This window comes from Syngnathus acus, chromosome 9 (assembly GCF_901709675.1).
Source record: "Syngnathus acus chromosome 9, fSynAcu1.2, whole genome shotgun sequence".
NCBI classification, from domain to species: Eukaryota; Metazoa; Chordata; class Actinopteri; order Syngnathiformes; family Syngnathidae; genus Syngnathus; species Syngnathus acus.
The window spans coordinates 10,715,480-10,736,218 of record NC_051094.1 but is presented as its reverse complement, the minus strand read 5'-3'; the positions used below and the strand labels follow the sequence as shown (position 1 = coordinate 10,736,218).

General features: G+C 41.5%; 2 protein-coding genes across 2 annotated transcripts; one reads left to right on the top strand and one right to left on the bottom strand.

Annotated features, from left to right (window-relative positions):
* Window positions 1–905: 905 nt before the first annotated feature.
* Window positions 906–2,254, bottom strand: tmem230b (transmembrane protein 230b). The gene is made up of 3 exons (XM_037257759.1): window positions 1,948–2,254; window positions 1,332–1,454; window positions 906–1,244 (listed from the first exon to the last, which is right to left on the bottom strand). The coding sequence occupies exons 1-3, from the start codon at window positions 2,038–2,040 to the stop codon at window positions 1,104–1,106; spliced, it is 357 nt and encodes a 118-aa protein (XP_037113654.1). The 5' UTR covers window positions 2,041–2,254; the 3' UTR covers window positions 906–1,103.
* A 7,995-nt stretch (window positions 2,255–10,249) lies between these two features.
* adra1aa (adrenoceptor alpha 1Aa) lies at window positions 10,250–19,082 on the top strand. The gene is made up of 3 exons (XM_037257735.1): window positions 10,250–10,492; window positions 12,743–14,425; window positions 18,178–19,082. Exons 2-3 carry the CDS (start codon window positions 13,549–13,551, stop codon window positions 18,741–18,743), a joined length of 1,443 nt encoding a protein of 480 aa, XP_037113630.1. The 5' UTR covers window positions 10,250–10,492; window positions 12,743–13,548; the 3' UTR covers window positions 18,744–19,082.
* The last annotated feature ends 1,657 nt before the right edge of the window (window positions 19,083–20,739 follow it).

Genomic DNA, 20,739 nt, shown 5'->3' with positions numbered 1-20,739 from the left:
AGTAGGCCAGTTCAGATTGAAGCAAATACTATTCAGTAGCATGGTAGCGTACCACCACTAGGGGGCAATACAATCCCGGGTCAATCTTTTACAATCGCCTAATAATGCCCGTTATGATAACCTGCTGCAACAGGGAAAAATAAATTTCTCCGCACATAATAATTTTCCTTTTTGGTTAACTTTGATACTGCTCATACTCTGGAAGAAATAGCTTTGGCATAGGCCTTAGTGTAATTAAAAAAAAATCTGGTAAAATTATTATTTTCAGCCATGCAGCAAGACAGATAATAAAAATTATTTTAAAAAGGACACAAGCTGTTGCTTCCTGGTTTAAATTTTTTTGCTGTTCCTATGTTCCAATCAGGCAATCACAATTTCAACCATGGTTGACTTTATCTGTCTTTATTTACATCTTTTTCACATCACTTTCTCATCCACAGAGGTTGGGGGGGAGACTATTTTGACAAAGGAGTGGAAATTACTGATATATATTTTAAAATTTTGTAAAGAAAAATAAATGATGAAATAGATAACCTGAAAAGTCTACTGATGTAAAGTAGTAATTATTTCCTTCACTCCAATGCTAATTTGTTCCTTGAAATGTGTCACTTACCCATGTCAGTGCAGTAGTGACTACAAAAAAACACTGGTACAAAAAAAATCTATGCCATAGAAATTAAACATTAAAGTAGATACTTGTGTGACACAATTATAGATATTATAACTTGTATTAAACATTTTACAGCCAACAGCAAATGCTTTTTTATTTTTACATTATTCTGCTCCATTGTCTACTCAAACATTTTGTGGCATGGAAAAAACTAAGATACTTGATGTCAATATTTATATATAAGGTGGGTCACATAAGAAAGGCTGCTACATGAATTAAATGAATCAAGAACAGATCAGAAATTGCAGCTGTATTTATTTACTAAGAAACAAAACAATTAGAATTAGACTATATTTGCTTCATATCATCAAGGGAATAATAGGAACACTCGGGTTGAGGAAAAAAGACAATCAATGTACTAAAATGACATCCTTCGCTGAGGGATGCATGTCGGAAATTTGAGGACTTCCTTAAGCTTCAAGAAACAAAGCATTTAGTCGTCAAAGTCTGGGATATCATCATAGGAGTATCCTGGGTATCCTTTGGATGCATAATAAGCTATTCGCAGGTGGTAAATTCCAGGGAGAAAAACCAGGACTCCTATGACCAGGACTGGAATGGTGCTTTCGGAGTGCTGAAAGGGGAAGGAAAACCTTTCAGACTGGGCGACAAATGCAATTTCAAAAGTCATCAAGTGCACTGTGAAAACTCTTTGACTCACGGTCACTCCAAAATATCCAGCCAGGAGAAGAGAACCGATGACAATTAACAGAGAGCCGATTAAGAAGAGGACTGCGGCGAGTGCTATGGCTTTGTACGGGACTTTGGGTGGACTTCTTTTGAACTGAAACACAAGCAAAACATTGAATCAATTACACTTTACATACTCATACTGTGAATGCATAATACGTAGTTTTTCTCGGAACTAAAATACCTTATGTGTTACAGGCTACATTTAAAGTAATTCTGAACTTTTTTTTTTTAACAGCAGTGAAAACTAATATTTGTGTTGTAGTGTTTTTTAAAATACATTGAACAATTGGACATTAAAATGAAAAGTTAAGAGAACGGCCACTTAAATTCACCTGGAAATGCATATTGCAGGCAGTTACCGACATTTCAATCTAAAGATGGAAACTGCTAACTGTTTTCTGACCGAATAAGAAGAGTTTTTTTGTTTTTGTTTTAATATAAAGATCTTTAAATCACGTTATACTTGTTAGCATGGCGGAAACCAGACTGACAAAGGGTGCATAAAAATCATGGCAGCAGGGACACTTCGAAATAACGAAACGCAATAATATTAAATAATAACAATACTATTTTATCCGTTTTACCTGTAAATCAATGTACCCGTCGTCATGAGTGGCTAATCTGGAGTACTTGACTTTACTGGCAGGAGCGCCGTTCACAACGCTACGAGCTGGCATCTTTGGTTTGCTATGGACAGCTTGCTTAACAGTGTAGGCTACTCGCTACAAAAACATTGACAAAACGATTATCATTATGCGGAGGACGAGAAAGCCGCAAAAATAACAAAACAAAGCCCAAAGAAGATGTAAATATGGGATTAAGAGGCTTTCTTCTTCTCGCTCGGAACTTCCGTGTTTTTAGACTAGTACGCATGCGCACAATGCATTGCCTTGTCAACTTTATTTGCATTACAGCATTACAAATATTATAATAAATTTTACATACCTAAAAATTAATTCGTTATATTTAAAAATGAAACATATACAAGTCCCCGTGAACAAATATAGATTTCCATGAAAATATAATTTTCCACATTCTACAAGGCAAACTGTTCAAACTCAACCGCTTGAGTGCGCTGTCGAGTGTTTAGCAGTAATAACGCCGGCGACCGCAATGTGTTGCAGACGGTGTGAGGATTTATTTTTGTGCATGCTCATTTCCGCAGGGGCTCTCACTGGTCAGCTTTGTTATCACAATGGGTTCAGTCTCACAAGATAACGTTTCTGTCCGGGCTGTGGGTTTGCAAATTCATCACATGACAGCTGATGATACCCAGAGATTTGGTCTGAACACGGTTTCAAAGAACGTACCTGCAAATATTGTAGGATCAATGATGATGTAAAGGCCAATGATTTTAAATTGTAAAGTTTGCTAATCTTTTTCTGTATATTCCATGAAAATGCTGTTTATACCGGTGAAAGTCAATGAATTAAATCTGTTATTAATTTGTGTTACACATTCATTGGGGAAATAAATTTCTGAATTAGAAGGTAATTCCCAAAAATGCATGATGGTGAATTTGGGGTTTCATGACACAAGTTTTTCTTTTAATTAAATTACTAAAATTACAGTTATGCTTCACACAATATTCTCATTCATTTTGATACACATGTATCTTAAGTATAACAACCATGATATATTCCAAGCTGTAACAGATGATCCTGCTTTATATAAAAAATATTCAGATAGACAGATGGACGGATGAATCACTACGTTGACATTGCCCTGGTCATGCCTAAAATAGCCTTTGGTATAACATTCAACAAAATACACTAGAATTAACATTTGCACAATTCTTCTCTAATGATTAAGACTCTGAATAATTCAAGCTGTTGTGGTTGGTGTAGCATTGACCCTGCTTCCCACACCCCACCTTTGCCCTTCTAGTGTTAGAAAATTGGTCTGTCACATAGACAAATATAGACTCTCCTGTAGGCAGAATTCCGACTGCTGCCTGGCCCTACAGGGGCCATCATTATGATCCAAGATCTGAGGCAGGTCTACAATCAGTGATGAATGTCCACAGTTTGTAAATAACCCAGAGGCCACCACTATTTCCTCAGCAGTGATAAAACACCAAATGCATATTTGTATTAGAAATGCTTCCGGCATCAATAACAAACTCTGTAAGCGCCGCACTGCTCACAGTGAGTCTTGAGTGATCATGATGATGCTGGATGACCTTGGCCATTACCACACTTTCAGAGCTCTACTATTCCTCATGTGGAGGAGGCAATTGAGCATTTGCAAATGGTCTCAGACAAACACGGAGTGTAAACGACATCCTGAAATGTGTGAAGACGAAAGGGGCTGTTTGTTTTTCCCCTGAACAAACTTTGCCAGGATGGCGTCAGCGGGGTCGAAGGGCTCGGGTCAAACGACCTCATCGCTGAAAAATACAAACATTGACAAATGAAATTTGTCGGTTGAAGAAGGTCCGCAAACAGTCATAAACAAGGCTGTAAACAAGGTTATAAAGAAAGAGATTTGCCATTTTCACACTGCACTCTCAAGGGGAATATAAGCCATAAAATCGTCCATTTATGTTTCAAATCCCCATGGTGCAGCAGGTACTACATCGAGTATGAATCATGTGTAGTGGGCAGGACTTTACAGTATATATAGTAGGGGTGTAAATCGCGGGTTTTGTAACGATACGATATCATATCGATACAAAGATCCTCGATACGATATTTGCCGATATCATAAAGCCTGCTGTGATTCATTCACGATACATCACGATATAGAGCTCTACGATCGATATAGAACAATATCCTGATTTATAACAATTCATACGCAAAATCAACAAGGTACTGCAAACTCTTTATTTAGGAAATTACAAAGTGCTTCCAAACGAATGACTTGAAGCCCAAAGGGGAGCGAATTTCCTCGTCTTCTTGGACAGACACTAGCCATAGCACCAGCCCAGGAGCCGCGTAGTTGTCGGCTCCCCTTTCACGTGCCTGCTCTGCTCACAACACAACACGCCGCGCACTGCTAGCATCGATGCCAACAAATCGGAAAAGGAAGCAAGCAACAATGAACTGGATTTCAAAATAAAGTCGCGGCTAATGTCCGAGGTCAAAAACGGGCGATATAGATCGATGTTTACGTTTAGCATCGATGCCAACAAATCGTAGAGCATTATATAGATTAATCAATGTGTATCGATGAATCGTTACACCCCTAGTTTCAAACTACTTTTAGGGTTTCTAAGAATAGGGTTTCTAACTAGGCTTTCAAAACTAGGGTTAGGGTTTCCGACCAGGGTTTCCAAGGAGTTTTGCCATTGCTAATTAGGGTTTCAAACTAGGGTTAGGGTTTCCGACTAGGGTTTTAAACCAAGGTTAGGGTTACAAACTAGGTTTTAAAGCTAGGCTTAAGGTTTCCAACGAGGCTTTCAAACTACTTTTAGGGTTTCTAAGATTAGGGTTTCTAACTAGGCTTTCAAAACTAGGGTTAGGGTTTTCGACTAGGGTTTCCAAAATTAGGGTTAGGGTTAGGGTTAGGATTAGGGTTGGGGTTAGGGTTTCTAACTAGGCTTTCAAAACTAGGGTTAGGGTTAGATTTAGAGTTAGGGTTAGGGTTAGAGTTAGAGTTAGAGTTAGAGTTAAGGTTAGGGTTAGGGTTAGGGTTAGGGTTAGGGTTAGGGTTACTAACTAGGCTTTCAAAACTAGAGTTAGGGTTAGGGTTTCTAACTAGGCTTTCAAAACTAGGGTTTCCAAGGAGTTTTGCCATCGCTAATTAGGGTTTCAAACTAGGCTCAGGGTTTCCGACTAGGGTTTTAAACCAAAGTTAGGGTTTCAAACTAGGTTTTAAAGCTAGGGTTAGGGTTTCCAACGAGGGTTTAAAACTACTTTTAGGGTTTCTAAGATTGGGGTTTCTAACTAGGCTTTCAAAACTAGGGTTAGGGTTTTCGACTAGGGTTTCCAAAGTTAGGGTTAGGGTTAGGATTAGGGTTGGGGTTTCTAACTAGGCTTTCAAAACTAGGGTTAGGGTTAGGGTTAGAGTTAGGGTTAGGGTTACTAACTAGGCTTTCAAAACTAGGGTTAGGGTTAGGGTTTCTAACTAGGCTTTCAAAACTAGGGTTAGGGTTTCCGACTAGGGTTTCCAAGGAGTTTTGCCATCGCTAATTAGGGTTTCAAACTAGGCTCAGGGTTTCCGACTAGGGTTTTAAACCAAAGTTAGGGTTTCAAACTAGGTTTTAAAGCTAGGGTTAGGGTTTCCAACGAGGGTTTAAAACTACTTTTAGGGTTTCTAAGATTGGGGTTTCTAACTAGGCTTTCAAAACTAGGGTTAGGGTTTTCGACTAGGGTTTCCAAAGTTAGGGTTAGGGTTAGGATTAGGGTTGGGGTTTCTAACTAGGCTTTCAAAACTAGGGTTAGGGTTAGGGTTAGAGTTAGGGTTAGGGTTACTAACTAGGCTTTCAAAACTAGGGTTAGGGTTAGGGTTTCTAACTAGGCTTTCAAAACTAGGGTTAGGGTTTCCGACTAGGGTTTCCAAGGAGTTTTGCCATCGCTAATTAGGGTTTCAAACTAGGCTCAGGGTTTCCGACTAGGGTTTTAAACCAAAGTTAGGGTTTCAAACTAGGTTTTAAAGCTAGGGTTAGGGTTTCCAACGAGGGTTTCAAACTACTTTTAGGGTTTCTAAGATTAGGATTTCTAACTAGGCTTTCAAAACGAGGGTTAGGGTTTCCGACCAGGGTTTCCAAGGAGTTTTGCCATTGCTATTTAGGGTTTCAAACTAGGGTTAGGGTTTCCGACTAGGGTTTTAAACAAAGGTTAGGGTTACAAACTAGGTTTTAATGCTAGGGTTAGGGTTTCCAACGAGGGTTTCAAACTACTTTTATGGTTTCTAAAATCAGGGTTTCTAACTAGGCTTTCAAAACTAGGGTTAGGGTTTCCGACCAGGGTTTCCAAGGAGTTTTGCCATCGCTAATTAAAGTTTCAAACAAGGGGTAGGGTTTCCGACTAGGGTTTTAAACCAAGCTTAGGGTTACAAACTAGGTTTTAAAGCTGTTAGGGTTTCCAACGAGGGTTTCAAACTACTTTTAGGGTTTCTAAGATTAGGGTTTCTAACTAGGCTTTCAAAACTAGGGTTAGGGTTTCCGACCAGGGTTTCCAAGGAGTTTTGCCATTGCTAATTAGGGTTTCAAGCTAGGGTTAGGGTTTCCGACTAGGGTTTTAAATCAAGGTTAGGGTTACAAACTAGGGGTGTAAATCGCGGGTTTTGTAACGATACGATATCATATCGATACAAAGAACACGATACGATATTCGCCGATATCTTAAAGCCTGCTGTGATTCATTCACGATACATCACGATATAGTGCTCTACGATCGATATAGAACAATATCCTGATTTATAACAATTCATACGCAAAATCAACAACGTACTGCAAACTCTTTATTTAGGAAATTACAAAGTGCTTCCAAACGAATGACTTGAAGCCCAAAGGGGAGCGAATTTCCTCGTCTTCTTGGACACTAGCCATAGCACCAGCCCAGGAGCCGCGTAGTTGTCGGCTCCCCTTTCACGTGCCTGCTCTGCTCACAACTCAACACGCCGCGCACTGCTAGCATCGATGCCAACAAATCGTAGAGCATTATATCGATTAATCGATGTGTATCGATGAATCGTTACACCCCTAATATATAGTCTTTGTTTCTATTCATTGTTAAATTCAGAGTGTAAATCCACCCACAGCTCTAAAAGATAATCAATCAGTCTCACAAATTGTTGTTGTTGTTGTTGTTGTTGTTGTTGGTGGTTTTTTACATGACAGTGTTCTTTTATGTGATTGGATCTGCTCCTTAAACACAACCACACATGCAATGCAAGTAGTTTCTCTAAACGCTGCTGCATCACTGGCACACCCTCCTTTGTGTGTACCAATTCCATCTTTATCCATCCTGTCACTTCATTTGTAAATCCAATTCCTGGATTTTAGATCACTTATGTCAACCAGCTTTCACTGAGACATTGCTCTAAATGTATCTGATACTTTGCAAGACATATGTGTGACAAAACATTACGACTGCTTGCGTAAAATAATTGAAATCCAATACAACCGGGAGTACGCGCTTGTTGTCATGACATTAAATCTATATCTGGAATCTGAAATATTCAAAATAACATGTTTAAAGATCTTCCTGTAAACACAGCTTCTTGTGTTGGGTTTACATCCTGTCCAGATATCGACAGCAGCATTCTCTTAGAGTCTTCGGGTTCCTGGTTTGTGCCTCATTGGGAACCACTGGCCTGTAAGCATGGTGTACCTGGCGTAACAACACTGCTGGAGTGCCATCTGGAGATGTGATTAATTAATCAGGTGCTAGATAAGTCATCCCTGGTCACAGGGGTGCAAAGTATGTTGTCATGTTGTTAGCGCATCTCTGTTACCGGCACAGCTGAGCACACACAGTCATTTTGATGTATGTGTGTGTCCGTGCATGTGTGTGTGTGTGTCCGTGCATATATGTGCGTGTGTGTGTGAGACTCGTAAGAGGACAACATCCTTTGGGTGACACCACGCAGTAGGAGAACAGCATTTAAGCCATAATTAGAGTCCTGTTCGGAGCGGAGTTCTGTCTGCAGAGATAATGAGGTCCGCCTTCATTACAGCAATTGCCAAAGCTTCAATGATTGGAGCCCAACAAAAGCCTGCACTATTATAGCACTTGAGCATCCTGAAAAATCCCAATGTCCCTACATTCTTATTTTTAAAGGCACTACAAGTCAGAAGTGATCGAATGTGGCGTGTGGGAGGCACACATGCAGGTGCTGCTGATTTTACAGGATAATTTCTTCATTCTTCGCTTGGCAGAGCAACGTACAGAGCAGATAAATCATTTGACAAATATGCTCCTTCATTGAACATTACAAGGAATGTCTATGCGGCTTGAATGTGAATTTGCAAAGAGAATTTCCCGTTTTGAACAAAAGGCAATTTAGAAATATTTGTGATGAGGCTGTTGTCACGCTCGATACATAAAAATGAAAATTAACCTGGATGTCGTTTCATTAATTATTTAGATTGGTTGCAGCTATAGTTCCATTGTTATTTCTTCTCAATACATCATAACTAAGATATGACTCAGGTTTGGTCGTCTCTATTTCAGGTGCCGGGCTCGGAGTGGTAGCATGCGAGTGTAGGTGGACAGCTGTCAGGATACCAGGAGCTTCATAAACCAGATGACGTAGCCCAGAACCTTTATTTCACAATGTCAGAGCGCGCTATAAAAAATGTCACACCCCCGAGGAGTAGTGGCTTCTAGAATGTGACTGCACCAAAACTTACACATGATTGCACACTTTCATTTTCTGTGCATTTTGCCCTGCACATGACAAACAAATCCCCGCATGTTCATTAGTCTTTAAAATAGGAAATCTGATTAATTGATGCAATTAAGCGGAATGTCACTGTAAATGCCAACATCAGTTTGAATGCTTGGCTCAGGTCGTTGCCTCCATGATGGGGAGTGTTTCCTCCAGTGCAGAGATATTGATTTGGGTATCTTTCGAAAGTCATCAGCCCACCCAACCTCAGGGCCGGCTCATACAGGTAATTGCTTTTTCAAAAGGCCTGAGATAGCATGATAAACCCTCGCAAGACGCAAAGAGTCAGCTACTGTGACGGTCGTCCATGAAATGAGAATTCAAAATAATTTAGGGGGATCATTATTTTTCCAATAGTTTCAACGCTCATACATATTCCTCCGCCTTGTCTTGTGATTAAATGTTAGTTGAGTTGCTATTTCACACCAACTGATCTGCTACTGTAGTACACAGTTGGGTGTGTGCGTGCAAGACAATCATGCATGCACTATCACGAGACCTAATTTGCATAAATGTTAGACTTGATGTCTGTGACACCACAATACCCCATTTCGCAATGGAAAACCTGAGTCTATTGCTCTTGAAATAAATCGTCTTGCTTCAGGTTATGGATTTTAAATGTGTCATTTGTTTCTCTTTTCATTCATCTTGCATTTACATATATGTAAATGTAATATAAGGATTTATCTTGAGTTTCATCTAATAGTACTTGCGGAATACCGTCCCTGCAAAACAAAATTCAAACCCCATTGCTTTGAATGTGTTACTAGTTGGCAGTATAGTCAATAAGTTGTGCTTTCAAATGATAAAGTTTGCCCTGACTATGTTAAGTCAAATGAAATGTTTAGAAGAATGTTTCACAACAAAAAGGTCCTCTTAATAGAAATAAATAGAAGTCTCCTGATAAAATGAATTTCACGCCCAAATGAATTAACGAGTGTGATTGTTTTAGATTCGTCTCTCCATCATACTTTTACAGCTAGAGAGAGAGAGAGAGAGAGAGAGAGAGAGAGAGAGAGAGAGAGAGAGAGAGAGAGAGAGAGAGAGAGAAAGAAAGAGAGCGCTCTGTGCCCACTGAATAATATAACACCCTTTATGAATTGGCACCATGCAGATGAATGGCAATTGCCCATTTGTTGTACCTGCAGGCAGTTGAGAAGTAAGCTACAGACAGTAAATTGATTTGCTGGCTTTAAATTATTTCCAACTCGTGCATACCAGGTGAAAATGAACAAGATTAATATTATTATATCGATCTGAACATTTGAATTAATTTTTGAACACAGATTTGTATAAAGGTACACTGAGCGTAAGTGCCCTTATCAAGTTCAGTCATGAGAGGCTTCTAAAAGTCTTATAACATTTTTCATTGAGGTTCTTCTCGGTGAAGGTGATAGACTGAACGTTGATGGAATATTTCTCAATGGCTAGTCACTTTGGGGGATAGAGTAATAGGTTGGGATGACGCACATGGAGTGTGGAACGAGAGGGGAATAGCTCGGGTGGGGGGTGGGGGGGGGGGCGCACTATGCATTGACTGACTGACTGACTGACTGGCTGGTGATGGGGAACACTGATCAAGTTGACTGGAGGAGGGGAGAGTCATTAGGCACTCATCGTCATTTGTTGTGCCGGGGAACACGTGAAAGACGCTCAGTGAATCGACTCACTCGTGAAGCTTTCTTCGCAGTGGGTGCACTTGATCCGCGGCTTTTAGCGCATGAGGAGACTCCGTGGGCGCAGATGTGGCCAAGACTTTGCGGGAGATGTTAAAACACCAACAAGACACGGGTGAGTCTGGGTTATTCAATTATTTCATAGATATAAAAAAGGATGAAAAGAAAGTAGAAAAACTGTCGTTGAGGGCAATATCTTGCATAATTGAAGAATCCGCAAATAGCTGCTTTCACGGCTGGTAAGGTACTGTATCACAAATTGGACATTAAGGAACAATGATCTGCATCTAAATCAACGCCAATACGTGTATATGTGCATTAAAAACGTATTTTACTGCAGCTCCGAGTATTTATGCAAGCCACCTGGATGTGGTTTGCATTAGTGTAGAGCTGCAAGCATCATACAAATTGGCATTCACGGTTGCATTGTTTTCACTATTTGTCTACCTTGTGACATTGCTGATATGATTATCATAGTCTATTCAAAGATAGGGTAAAATGTATTAGGATCAATCCAAACTGAGCATTATTTTCTTTGTCAAGGCAGAATTACTTATTGCTGTTATAACCTACAACATGGCTCTTATTAAAATGCACAAGTGTACCTATGAGTTTGTCCTCTGAGTGTTTATAATGTAGTTACACTGGGGCACAGATCCTGTTTTGTTTTCTTGAAAGTCCTATATCTCTATATTTGCGTTAACGAAGTGACATGAAGTGATTCTCATTGGAAACGATTTTTAATTCTAAAAATGTACTTTATGGCTCAGTGCCTTGGCCTTGAGTTACTTGTTCTGTCATTCCTAAGGAGGACTCTAAAGCGAGTGTCTGTCAGGAGGCGCGCAGTGGCCCCTGCTTGCGTGAGGAGGTGGAGATTGCAACTGAGCCAGAGTGGATGTTTACGCTTCCACTTAAAAATAACTGCAGCCATGGAGTGACCATATGTCTCAAAATGTCCTTGCTATTATTGTGAATTTCAGTCCCTGTTCATTACGGCTCCATGTGCTAGTGTGTCCGCCAAATTCCTAATTCTCTTTCCATCATATTGTGAGCTTCTAAAAGGGAGAACCTTTGATCACATAAGCACAGAGGGCTATCTGTGGAGCATGATTGGCCAAAAAGAAACAAATATCAAGAGTAGTACATTGCTCATCTCATCTTCAAGCACATTTAGGGCTGGTGAAATCAACAGGTCTTTTCATCATGGCTCGATATAATGAACTTGCATCCAGTCCTCCCTGAAAGATCAAACTGGATGAAAGAGGCTCATTTTGAATCTTATCCCTGAAGAAATGGGCTCACATTAATAAATTGAGCACTCCCACAAAAGCAGTCTTGATTGTATTTATGCACTGTTATGTCCAAATAATTTCCTTCGATTTGGTAAAAGAATGCCATGCCTTGCATGAATACAATCTGAACAAATTTATTGCAGCTAGCGCCGATGTAATCTTATTCTAATATGCATACGGTCCAAAATGATGACGGGAAAACTTTCTTCTGAAATGCCTCCGTGGACAAACATTTACATATTACTTTTGCAATCTCCTCGAAGGCAATACACATCTCAGCAGGCATATGCATCTTTCAAATAGTGTGGGTGGAAAAGGCGCTGAGCTGCTGGCTCCCAATGACCTCTGGATGCGAGCTATGCCACACCTTCAATGAGGCGAGCACACTGCACAACTTATCAGCGACGCGGAGTCCATCAAACACTCCAAAGAGCCTTCTGTGCAGTGCTGAGCAGAGACTTGCGGCAAAATGTCAGCGGATAATAGTGTGACGAGAGGGGAGAGGAGAGGAGGGGAAGGGAGGGGAGGGGAGGGGTGGGGTGAGGTGAGGAGAGGAGAGGAGAGGAGAGGAGAGGAGAGGAGAGGAGAGGAGAGGAGAGGAGAGGAGAGGAGAGGAGAGGAGAGGAGAGGAGACAACATGATTTCATCAGATTTTAACCATCGCAATTGATTTGACTACACCAGTGTTTAACATTCGTGTGGGCCTGATCTTATTTCTAATTGCTGTATCTCTCTCATTTTTTCATTGTTTTGTTCTGGTCCATATTATTTGTGGGATGTTTGACAGATTAACAGGAGAAAAAGGAGGGAAAAAGTGAAACTGGTCAGCAATTTAAGCAAGGGTTTCTTTCATCCGCAACCTTGGGTCATGTTTTGTCTATGTGAACATAAAGAAGCTGTTGTGGTCATGTTGACCTGCCAGATTGAGCCTTAAACATTGTCTCTCCCACATAGCCATGAAGGATTTGCAAACAATGTAAACATACAATTAAATGTAAAAAAAAACGTAAACAAGATCAGCTGCTTTTGTATTGTGATGTATGCAAGTTTTAATTTCCTATTTTCTTTCAAAGGTTCTGGATGCTACAGCTGCAGGGCCATGCCTGCTGTATTCACACTGCAATTAGTCCAGCAATCAAGAGCAGCAATCTGGAACATGACTGCACCCACCTACAATTGTGTCATGGACTCAGATTAAGTCTTTGGACTGAATCCCTAACCACGGATGTGAAAACTGTACTGAATCAAAGAAAAGCTCTAAACTCACTACAAGCCCTTTTTTGCACTGGAGCTCCGTTTACTACCCCCTCCGGCAGCAATCACAAAGACACAACGCAGAACTTTGAGGAATTGTACCGTCAACCAAACTCGAACTCCATTTTATTAGTCTGAAACTGTACAGTGAGCACAACAACAAAGAGCCTTTGGCAAGCATACAAAACGGTGTCGCTGAAAGTCACCCATCCGACGGCGGCTTCATTCCAAATTCTGACACCATTCGTCCATGAACTTTTCAGAGTTCATGCAAAATATTTAGATGAGTGCATACTGAGCTCGGAGTACACAGCGGATTTTTCAGAACATATACAAAGCAGCATGCATTCTTAACTGATTTTTAACGTGGCGCATGAACATTTTTAAGGCATTAATTACACTCATCACATTATTACGCTGCTCTCACTGTGTTGCTGCACGCGTCATGTGGTCGTGACATAATGGGTCGATGGACCGCGCCATCTTTCACACTGTGTATTGCCAAGGCTGACTACTCGTCCCCCTCCACCTGCGGTGAAATCTAAACCAAAAGCCTGACAAACTGCAAAGAAACTCATTTCGGCATCATCGTGGTACGGGCGCAGATGGTGCCGTGCTGCACAAAATGACACCGGCTCCTCTGACACAAAACTGCTCCAACTGCAGCCATGTGTTGACTCCAGAGTTCAGTGTGGTCAAGGCTGTTGTTCTGGGCTTGGTGCTGGGCGTCTTCATCGTCTTTGGAGTCGTTGGGAACATCCTAGTTATTCTCTCAGTGGTTTGCCACCGACATCTGCGTACAGTGACTCATTATTTCATCGTTAATCTCGCCGTGGCGGACCTGCTGCTGAGTTCTACCGTCCTACCCTTCTCTGCCATATTTGAAATCCTGGGCCGCTGGGTGTTTGGACGGGTCTTTTGTAATGTTTGGGCAGCTGTTGATGTACTCTGCTGCACAGCCTCAATCATGAGCTTGTGCGTGATATCCGTGGATCGCTACATTGGGGTCAGTTACCCGCTGCGTCATCCAGCCATCATGACAAAGCGCAGGGCCCTGCTGGCCGTCATGCTACTGTGGGTGCTGTCAGTCGTCATATCCATCGGCCCGCTGTTTGGCTGGAAAGAGCCGGCGCCGGATGACGAATCCATCTGCAAGATCACAGAGGAGCCGGCCTACGCTCTCTTCTCCGCTGTGGGCTCCTTCTACCTCCCCTTGATCATCATCCTAGCCATGTACTGCAGGGTGTACGTGGTGGCTCACAGAGAGAGCCAGGGCCTGAAGGAGGGTCACAAGACCCAGAAGTCGGATTCGGAGTTTGTCATACTCAGGATTCATCGAGGCAACACAACTGTAAGTGACGACGAGTCCCTTCGCAGCCGCACACATTTTGCCCTGCGATTGCTAAAGTTCTCGAGAGAGAAGAAAGCGGCCAAGACCCTGGGAATCGTCGTGGGCTGCTTTGTCCTGTGCTGGTTGCCTTTCTTCCTCGTCCTCCCCATCAGTGAGTATGAAAGAAAAACCTCATTTATACTTAGCGAAGCAACATGATGACTGACTCATGCTATTACATACTCTAAAAAGACTAAGGAGGTTTTAGGAAGCATGCTTTGCTTTTGCAATTATGCAGCTTTTGGACTTTTTTTTTTTTTTTAAATATATCACCTTTTGTCTTTGCAGAGTTTCTTTACAACTGTAAATTCGTGAGTTCCTGTACAATTGCACCCTGCCTTGTAGGAGATATATTATTTAACAATGTATTTATTAGTGTCGTTGTCGGTTGCTGTGGCGAACAACTGCACTGCATCATAATGACAGGTTGTTTTTTCGCCACCTCATTTACTTACAGGAAAGCAAAAAAAAAAGTATTAATAACATCATTCAATATGATCAAGTGGCGTTCTACCAGAACAATATTTAAATTGTTGAATTAATATTTGTCAGATATTGTCACCCAGTCCCCTCCTCAAAAATACAGCGTTTGCATTTAACCTCAGATTGAGTGATCATACCTAATGTGGTGGTTGGAGAAAATAATTAGATATCCTGTTGATTTATGGGTTGCCTTGGAATCTCTATAATTTTTCAGATAGGAGACACAGCAAGCCGCCATTACTTTTAAAGACACTTATGGACCGCCACAGGTGATATTGTTTTTAATTTGTCCACTTCACACCATGGGGAGTGGAGGGCTATAGGTTAATTTCATAAATAAAAACTCAGCATACCTGTAGGGAGGCGCGGTGAAGCATTAGTTAGTACGTCCGCTTCATAGTTCTGAGGTGCAGGGTTAGATTCTGGCTCTGGTCTTTCTGTGTGGAGTTTGCATGTTCTCCACGTGCCTACGTGGTTTTTCTTCCAGGTGCTCTGGTTTCCTCTCACAATCTAAAAAAATCATGCATGGTAGCCACTCCAAATTGTCTGTGGGTGTCATTGTGAGCGTAAATGGTTGTTTGTCTATATGTGCCCTGCGATTGGCTGACGACCAGCTCAGGGTGTCTCCCGAGACTGCTGGGATAGGCTCCAGCACACTCGCGACCCTCGTGAGGATAAGCAGTTTGGAAGATGACTAAATGAATGAACATGGCGACAAAGAATATTACCTGCAAACAGATGTCAGACACTGTCAATGCTCAGCAAATATGAACAAACGGAGACAATAGCCAATTATCCTGACAAGTGTGAGTGTACAGGAAATAGGATGTATCTGGATTCACTCAGACTAATCACAGTACACGGGTGAAGATGGTTCCCTAACACCTGAAAGGTCACGTCTCATGAGATGTGACCAATCAAGTGACAGGAGAGAAACAGACACTGTCCCACCAAAAAGGAATCAACCCATTCCTACATTGGGCTCTACAAACACACATACAGTTGTCTCTAAAAGTGTGTGTGTGTGTGGGTGTGTGTGTGTGTGTGTGCGTGTGTGTGTGTGTGTGTGTGTGTGTGTGTGTGTGTGTGTGTGTGTGTGTGTGTGTGTGTGTGTGTGTGTGTGTGTATGTGGGGGGGGGGGGGTCAACACAATTTACTCCAAAAACTGTCGTTACAACTATGGTAAATGTCACACCTATGTACAATCACAAGTACGTTAATATTTTAATTGGTCACCAGTGAGTTCTGTCAAGCCACAAACTAGCTAATTGTGGTGTGAAATAGAACAGTAGCCAATTAAAAAGCGACTTTAAGCTTTGCGTTGCTGTCAGACATTTAAAAGAGCAACTTGTGTTTCCCATCCTATAGTGAGACAAGATACGTAGACATTACAAAAATATCACAGCACATCACCCCAAACAAGCTACAGCACACACTGAAATGTCCATTAGCTGGTCTTTATTTACCCACAAATTTACTTAGGGTGATCTGGGCCTGCTTTGGTTGGACACAGATCTGACTCACAGGAATTGAATTCGGACCAATTAAGTAAAATTGGATAATTTCGTAAGGCACACCTGATGATCTCCCATGGCACAGAGGCAGAATCGCCGCTCTCAGTCATTCACCACAAAAGAAATGACAAGGTAATTTGCAAAATTGCAACTGCATTGTAGTTTCGGAATAAACTAACAACTTGCCCAGCTTGTTTTTTTTTTTTACAACCATTTCTTCTTCATTGTATTTTTCAGCAGTCTTGATGCTTCTTTCAGGTCAATCTTGGTACAATGACAGACATTTTGTTTTGGGAGGATTGTCGGTGGAGATATCTTTATTTGTGCTATGCTCTGTTGATCTTCTCCAGTGCACCACTTAAGAGTAGTCAACCACTGAGATATCATCAGGTGTGCTGCAGGACTTTTTTGACGTCACTTAATTATTCAAGTTATTTATTCACTACGATTGATATCTATGCATATAGTGCAAACTTTATGCAGTGGGGGTTATGGCTTATCCAGACTAAGAATAGAGGTTTATTACACTCCAGTCATTTGGGTGATTGTGGGGGTGTGTTTCATGGAGAATTAAAGAAACCGCACTCAGTAGGTGTAAACAGGAAGCATAAAAAGGAATTTGCATTGTATCTAGTCGGCACACTTGCTGATATTGCGCAACAAACAATCTTGGTAGTTTGTGTAGAAAGATGTTTAGCATGTTTTTTAACAGAATTGTCAGTCACTAGTTGTTGTTGTTTTTCTCCAAATAATGGATCTAAGCTTGCTACGAAGGTGAGGGCATTATCTGAGATATTAGATTGCACAAGTGACGCTCGAGTCTTGACAAGCGGTTGCCCACATTTTGACAAGGCAGTGATGCTTCAACTCAAACATGAAACTACCAAGGGGATAGGCAATAAGCGAGTTGCTTTTTTTGTTTGTTGAGCACACCTGGGGATAAAATGATGGAACTGTACTGTGAGGCACAAAATGATTTGCTCCCAAGCGCTCTTCACACCGTCTTTCCATCTATCTCTGTATTGCAATCTCATTTTTCAAAGGGAGTGTTTGACATCTGCAGCAGCCCGGCCAATAAAGCCTCGCACATGGCAGCTTTTCCCCAATGTCCTGGACATATCATTGACCATCAAACTGACTGAAAAATCCCTAAACGCACACGAGCCTTATATTCTCATAGTCAGTGTTTTTTAATGAACAAAATTCCCGAGTGTAGATTCCATAGAACTATTTAAAAAATACAATCTAATGCCACTAAAGTACTACATCAAGACTGGCTATAAGATTGACCAATATGAATATTTTAGTAATAGCACTTGACTTCATTTAATAAGATGATCCACATAAAATTGCTGAAAAGTAAATGGTTGTCAGTATGTGCCCTGTGATTGACTGGTGATAGATCCAGATATATAGCCCACCTCAGCTCGAATAGGGTACAGCTGCATTGCCAGAAAAGACACAACTCCTGGCAAAAATAATGAAATCCATCTCAGAGAATGTTCATTCCACTATTTTAGTTTTTAGAAAAACAATACTCATCTAAATGACTAAATAAACATCCTTGGAGACACTGGCGGTGCTAGAATTTCTTTACATTGCAGGTCCAAGGATATCGCAGGGGTCCGCAAATTTTTTTTTTTACACAACCAAAAAATTCATCAGAAAACACTGATTAATTCGACATACATTTCTTTGGGGGATTGGTAGAAATGTGGGGGGAAAAAAATCCCTAAAAATGGAAAATACCCAAAAGTGTATTATCTGATGGGTATATTTAAGGGAGCAATTGCTTATTGAATAAAAAGTGAAGTCTGACCCTACATTAGTCTCTTTGCTGATCTTTGCTTTTCATGCATCCCGACAGGTTCCATATTCCCTGCTTACAGACCACCAGACACAGTCTTCAAGATCACCTTCTGGTTGGGCTACTTCAACAGCTGCATCAACCCCATCATCTACCCATGCTCCAACCAGGAGTTTAAAAAGGCCTTCCAGAGTTTAATGGGAGCTCACTGTCTGAGAGCCAGTCCGAGACAGCATCATCGTCAACATCATCATCATCATCTGGCTGTGGGCCAGAGTCAAATGCACGTCCACAACCAACCCCTGACTTTGAATCTTGCTGACAGGGGGGCATCCGGTCGCCTCAGCCCCTCCTCTCCCGCTGATCTGTCCAGGACTCCGTCCTCTCGGGACAGCCGGGAGTGGAGCGTTTTTTCCGACGGTCCCACCGGAGGAACCGGAGCAGCAGACAAAAGCAGAAAAGTGGCCAAACTCTGCAGTAAAAGCTTCCAGCGGACCTGCTGCTGCGTCTCCAGTGGTGAGAGACCCCCGCAAGAGGAAATGTGCACCCACCCGCCTCCAGTCGGAAAACTTCCCACCATTAAAATCCATCAGTTATCCTTGTCGGATAAAGGGGAGCCAGTATAACCACCGTTTTCTCAAATGAGAGCATGTTTATTGAGTTGAGCCAGCGTTGTAGCCTTTTTAAGCTTCCACAATATGGGATGAACTCTAGATCAATAAAACCTCACAGTTGGGGGAAGATGGTCTTGCAGGAGGAGGCAAAGATGTTCACCAAATAAATCTTTGTTTTGTGTCAAGTATCTTGTTTACATATCATACAGTAAATTACTGAAGAATAGCAAAATGTATTTTTTGTTGCATGATAAATGCTGGTGAGTGGTGCTACAGTGATCTCAAACGTTTTCCAAAAGAAACCTTGTGTATTTTCAGGTCACATGCCAATAAATTTGTATTTGCACAGAAGGTTTTTCATGGTGATATTGGTGGACTTTGGTTTATGAACCTATCCAAAGTTGAGGTCCATTCATCCCTCCGCATATTCCCACAAATTGATGGCACCTCCTTGGGTGCATTTGCCAGATGGAAGTCTTAATATACTCATGGAATTTTACTGACCTTGTGGTTGCTGACCTCAATCCTGACCAGCCCCCAAGCCTCTTAAAAAAACCCCACCAGATTTGGATGTTAAGATAAATCATGTACAGTCTCAGACATTCCTATCTCAGGCTCTTCTCATCCATACATCTGTCATCCACATATGCAACTTGTTGCCTTTTGTCAGATGATCCATGTATGGTGATATTTACTACTCCGATGGGTCATATAGTAACTGCAGTGTGTCCAAAGGGCGAGCGGATCTCTGCCAGCACGCTTGATTGATTTCCTCCAAGGTGCTTTCTTGATGAGTGCGATGCCGTTAGCATCATCTCGCCGCTCTCACCTTGCACGCGTTAAGTTTGCAGCGCAGCCGACAGCTTTGTCACACAGGGGACCTGCCAGAGTTCTTGTCATTGGCTGGCTCCTCTGTGACCCCTTAAATCACACCATCTCTGCACAGATGCCATTATGGGAGGCACTAGCAGCAGCTATAAAACCGTGGATGATACCGCTGACCTAATTCTCACCTCTTGCTATTGTCCTCTGAATAGGGATCATGACTATGAACCCCTACAGTAAATACCTGTGTCCTGGTACATGATTTCCTATACGCATGAGCATGGAATATGCAATCTGATTTGATTTGAAGCTCTGCATGAGTCAGATGTAGACTACAGAGCAGAGTTGCCATTTTATGATTAAACACTCACCAGTTCAACAGGGGATCAAATGCAATCATGAGTTGAGGATTGGAAGTTCACTCTATGTAAAGATGCTGCTCAAATAAACTGTATGGACATACGTATTGGACATCTGGTCTTTGCACAGTCACAAAAAAAGAGGAAAAGTAAAATTGTAAATTATTTTTCAACAAGGTTTTGAATGTCTCAGAGGAAATGTCTGTTCACTGATGTCTGACACACCAAATCTGCTCTGGAACAGATCAAATTTGTCCAATAAGGTTTATGTCATGATTCAAGCACTTTTTTTTGCACACTGAAGCAAAATCACATTGGAGCAGAAAGAATCCAAACTGTTCCCATTAGAAAGAGTAGGCGAACCAATACTGGAGAGAAAAATACCTCAGTAAATGATATATTATTACTAGTTGCATACCATTCCAGCATCTCAATATATTTGCCCACTTGTTCGATGATGCGCTGCTGATGACTCATGCAGGTCTGCTCCCCAAGAGGGATCAGTTTTGCGACGCCTTCCTGAGGCAATTTCTCGTCCAAAGCTATTATTCGTGGGCGGCGATGTCGACATTAAGAACCCCCTACTTTGTAATTACTTGGGTCTAGTCTGGGTACTTGTCTAACAGCCATTGGCTCTCGCCAAATGCAGATGTTTTGATAAAATGTAATTATTTTCATGTGTTTAGCTTACTTTACCTGCAAGTTTAAGGGTTGAACAGCTGGAACACGACAGGGCGCTTATTCTTTGTTTGCCTCCACATATCTCGGCTTTTTTTTTTTTTTGCCCAGGGATACTTTACATACAGCTAAGTCTGAAGACCTCA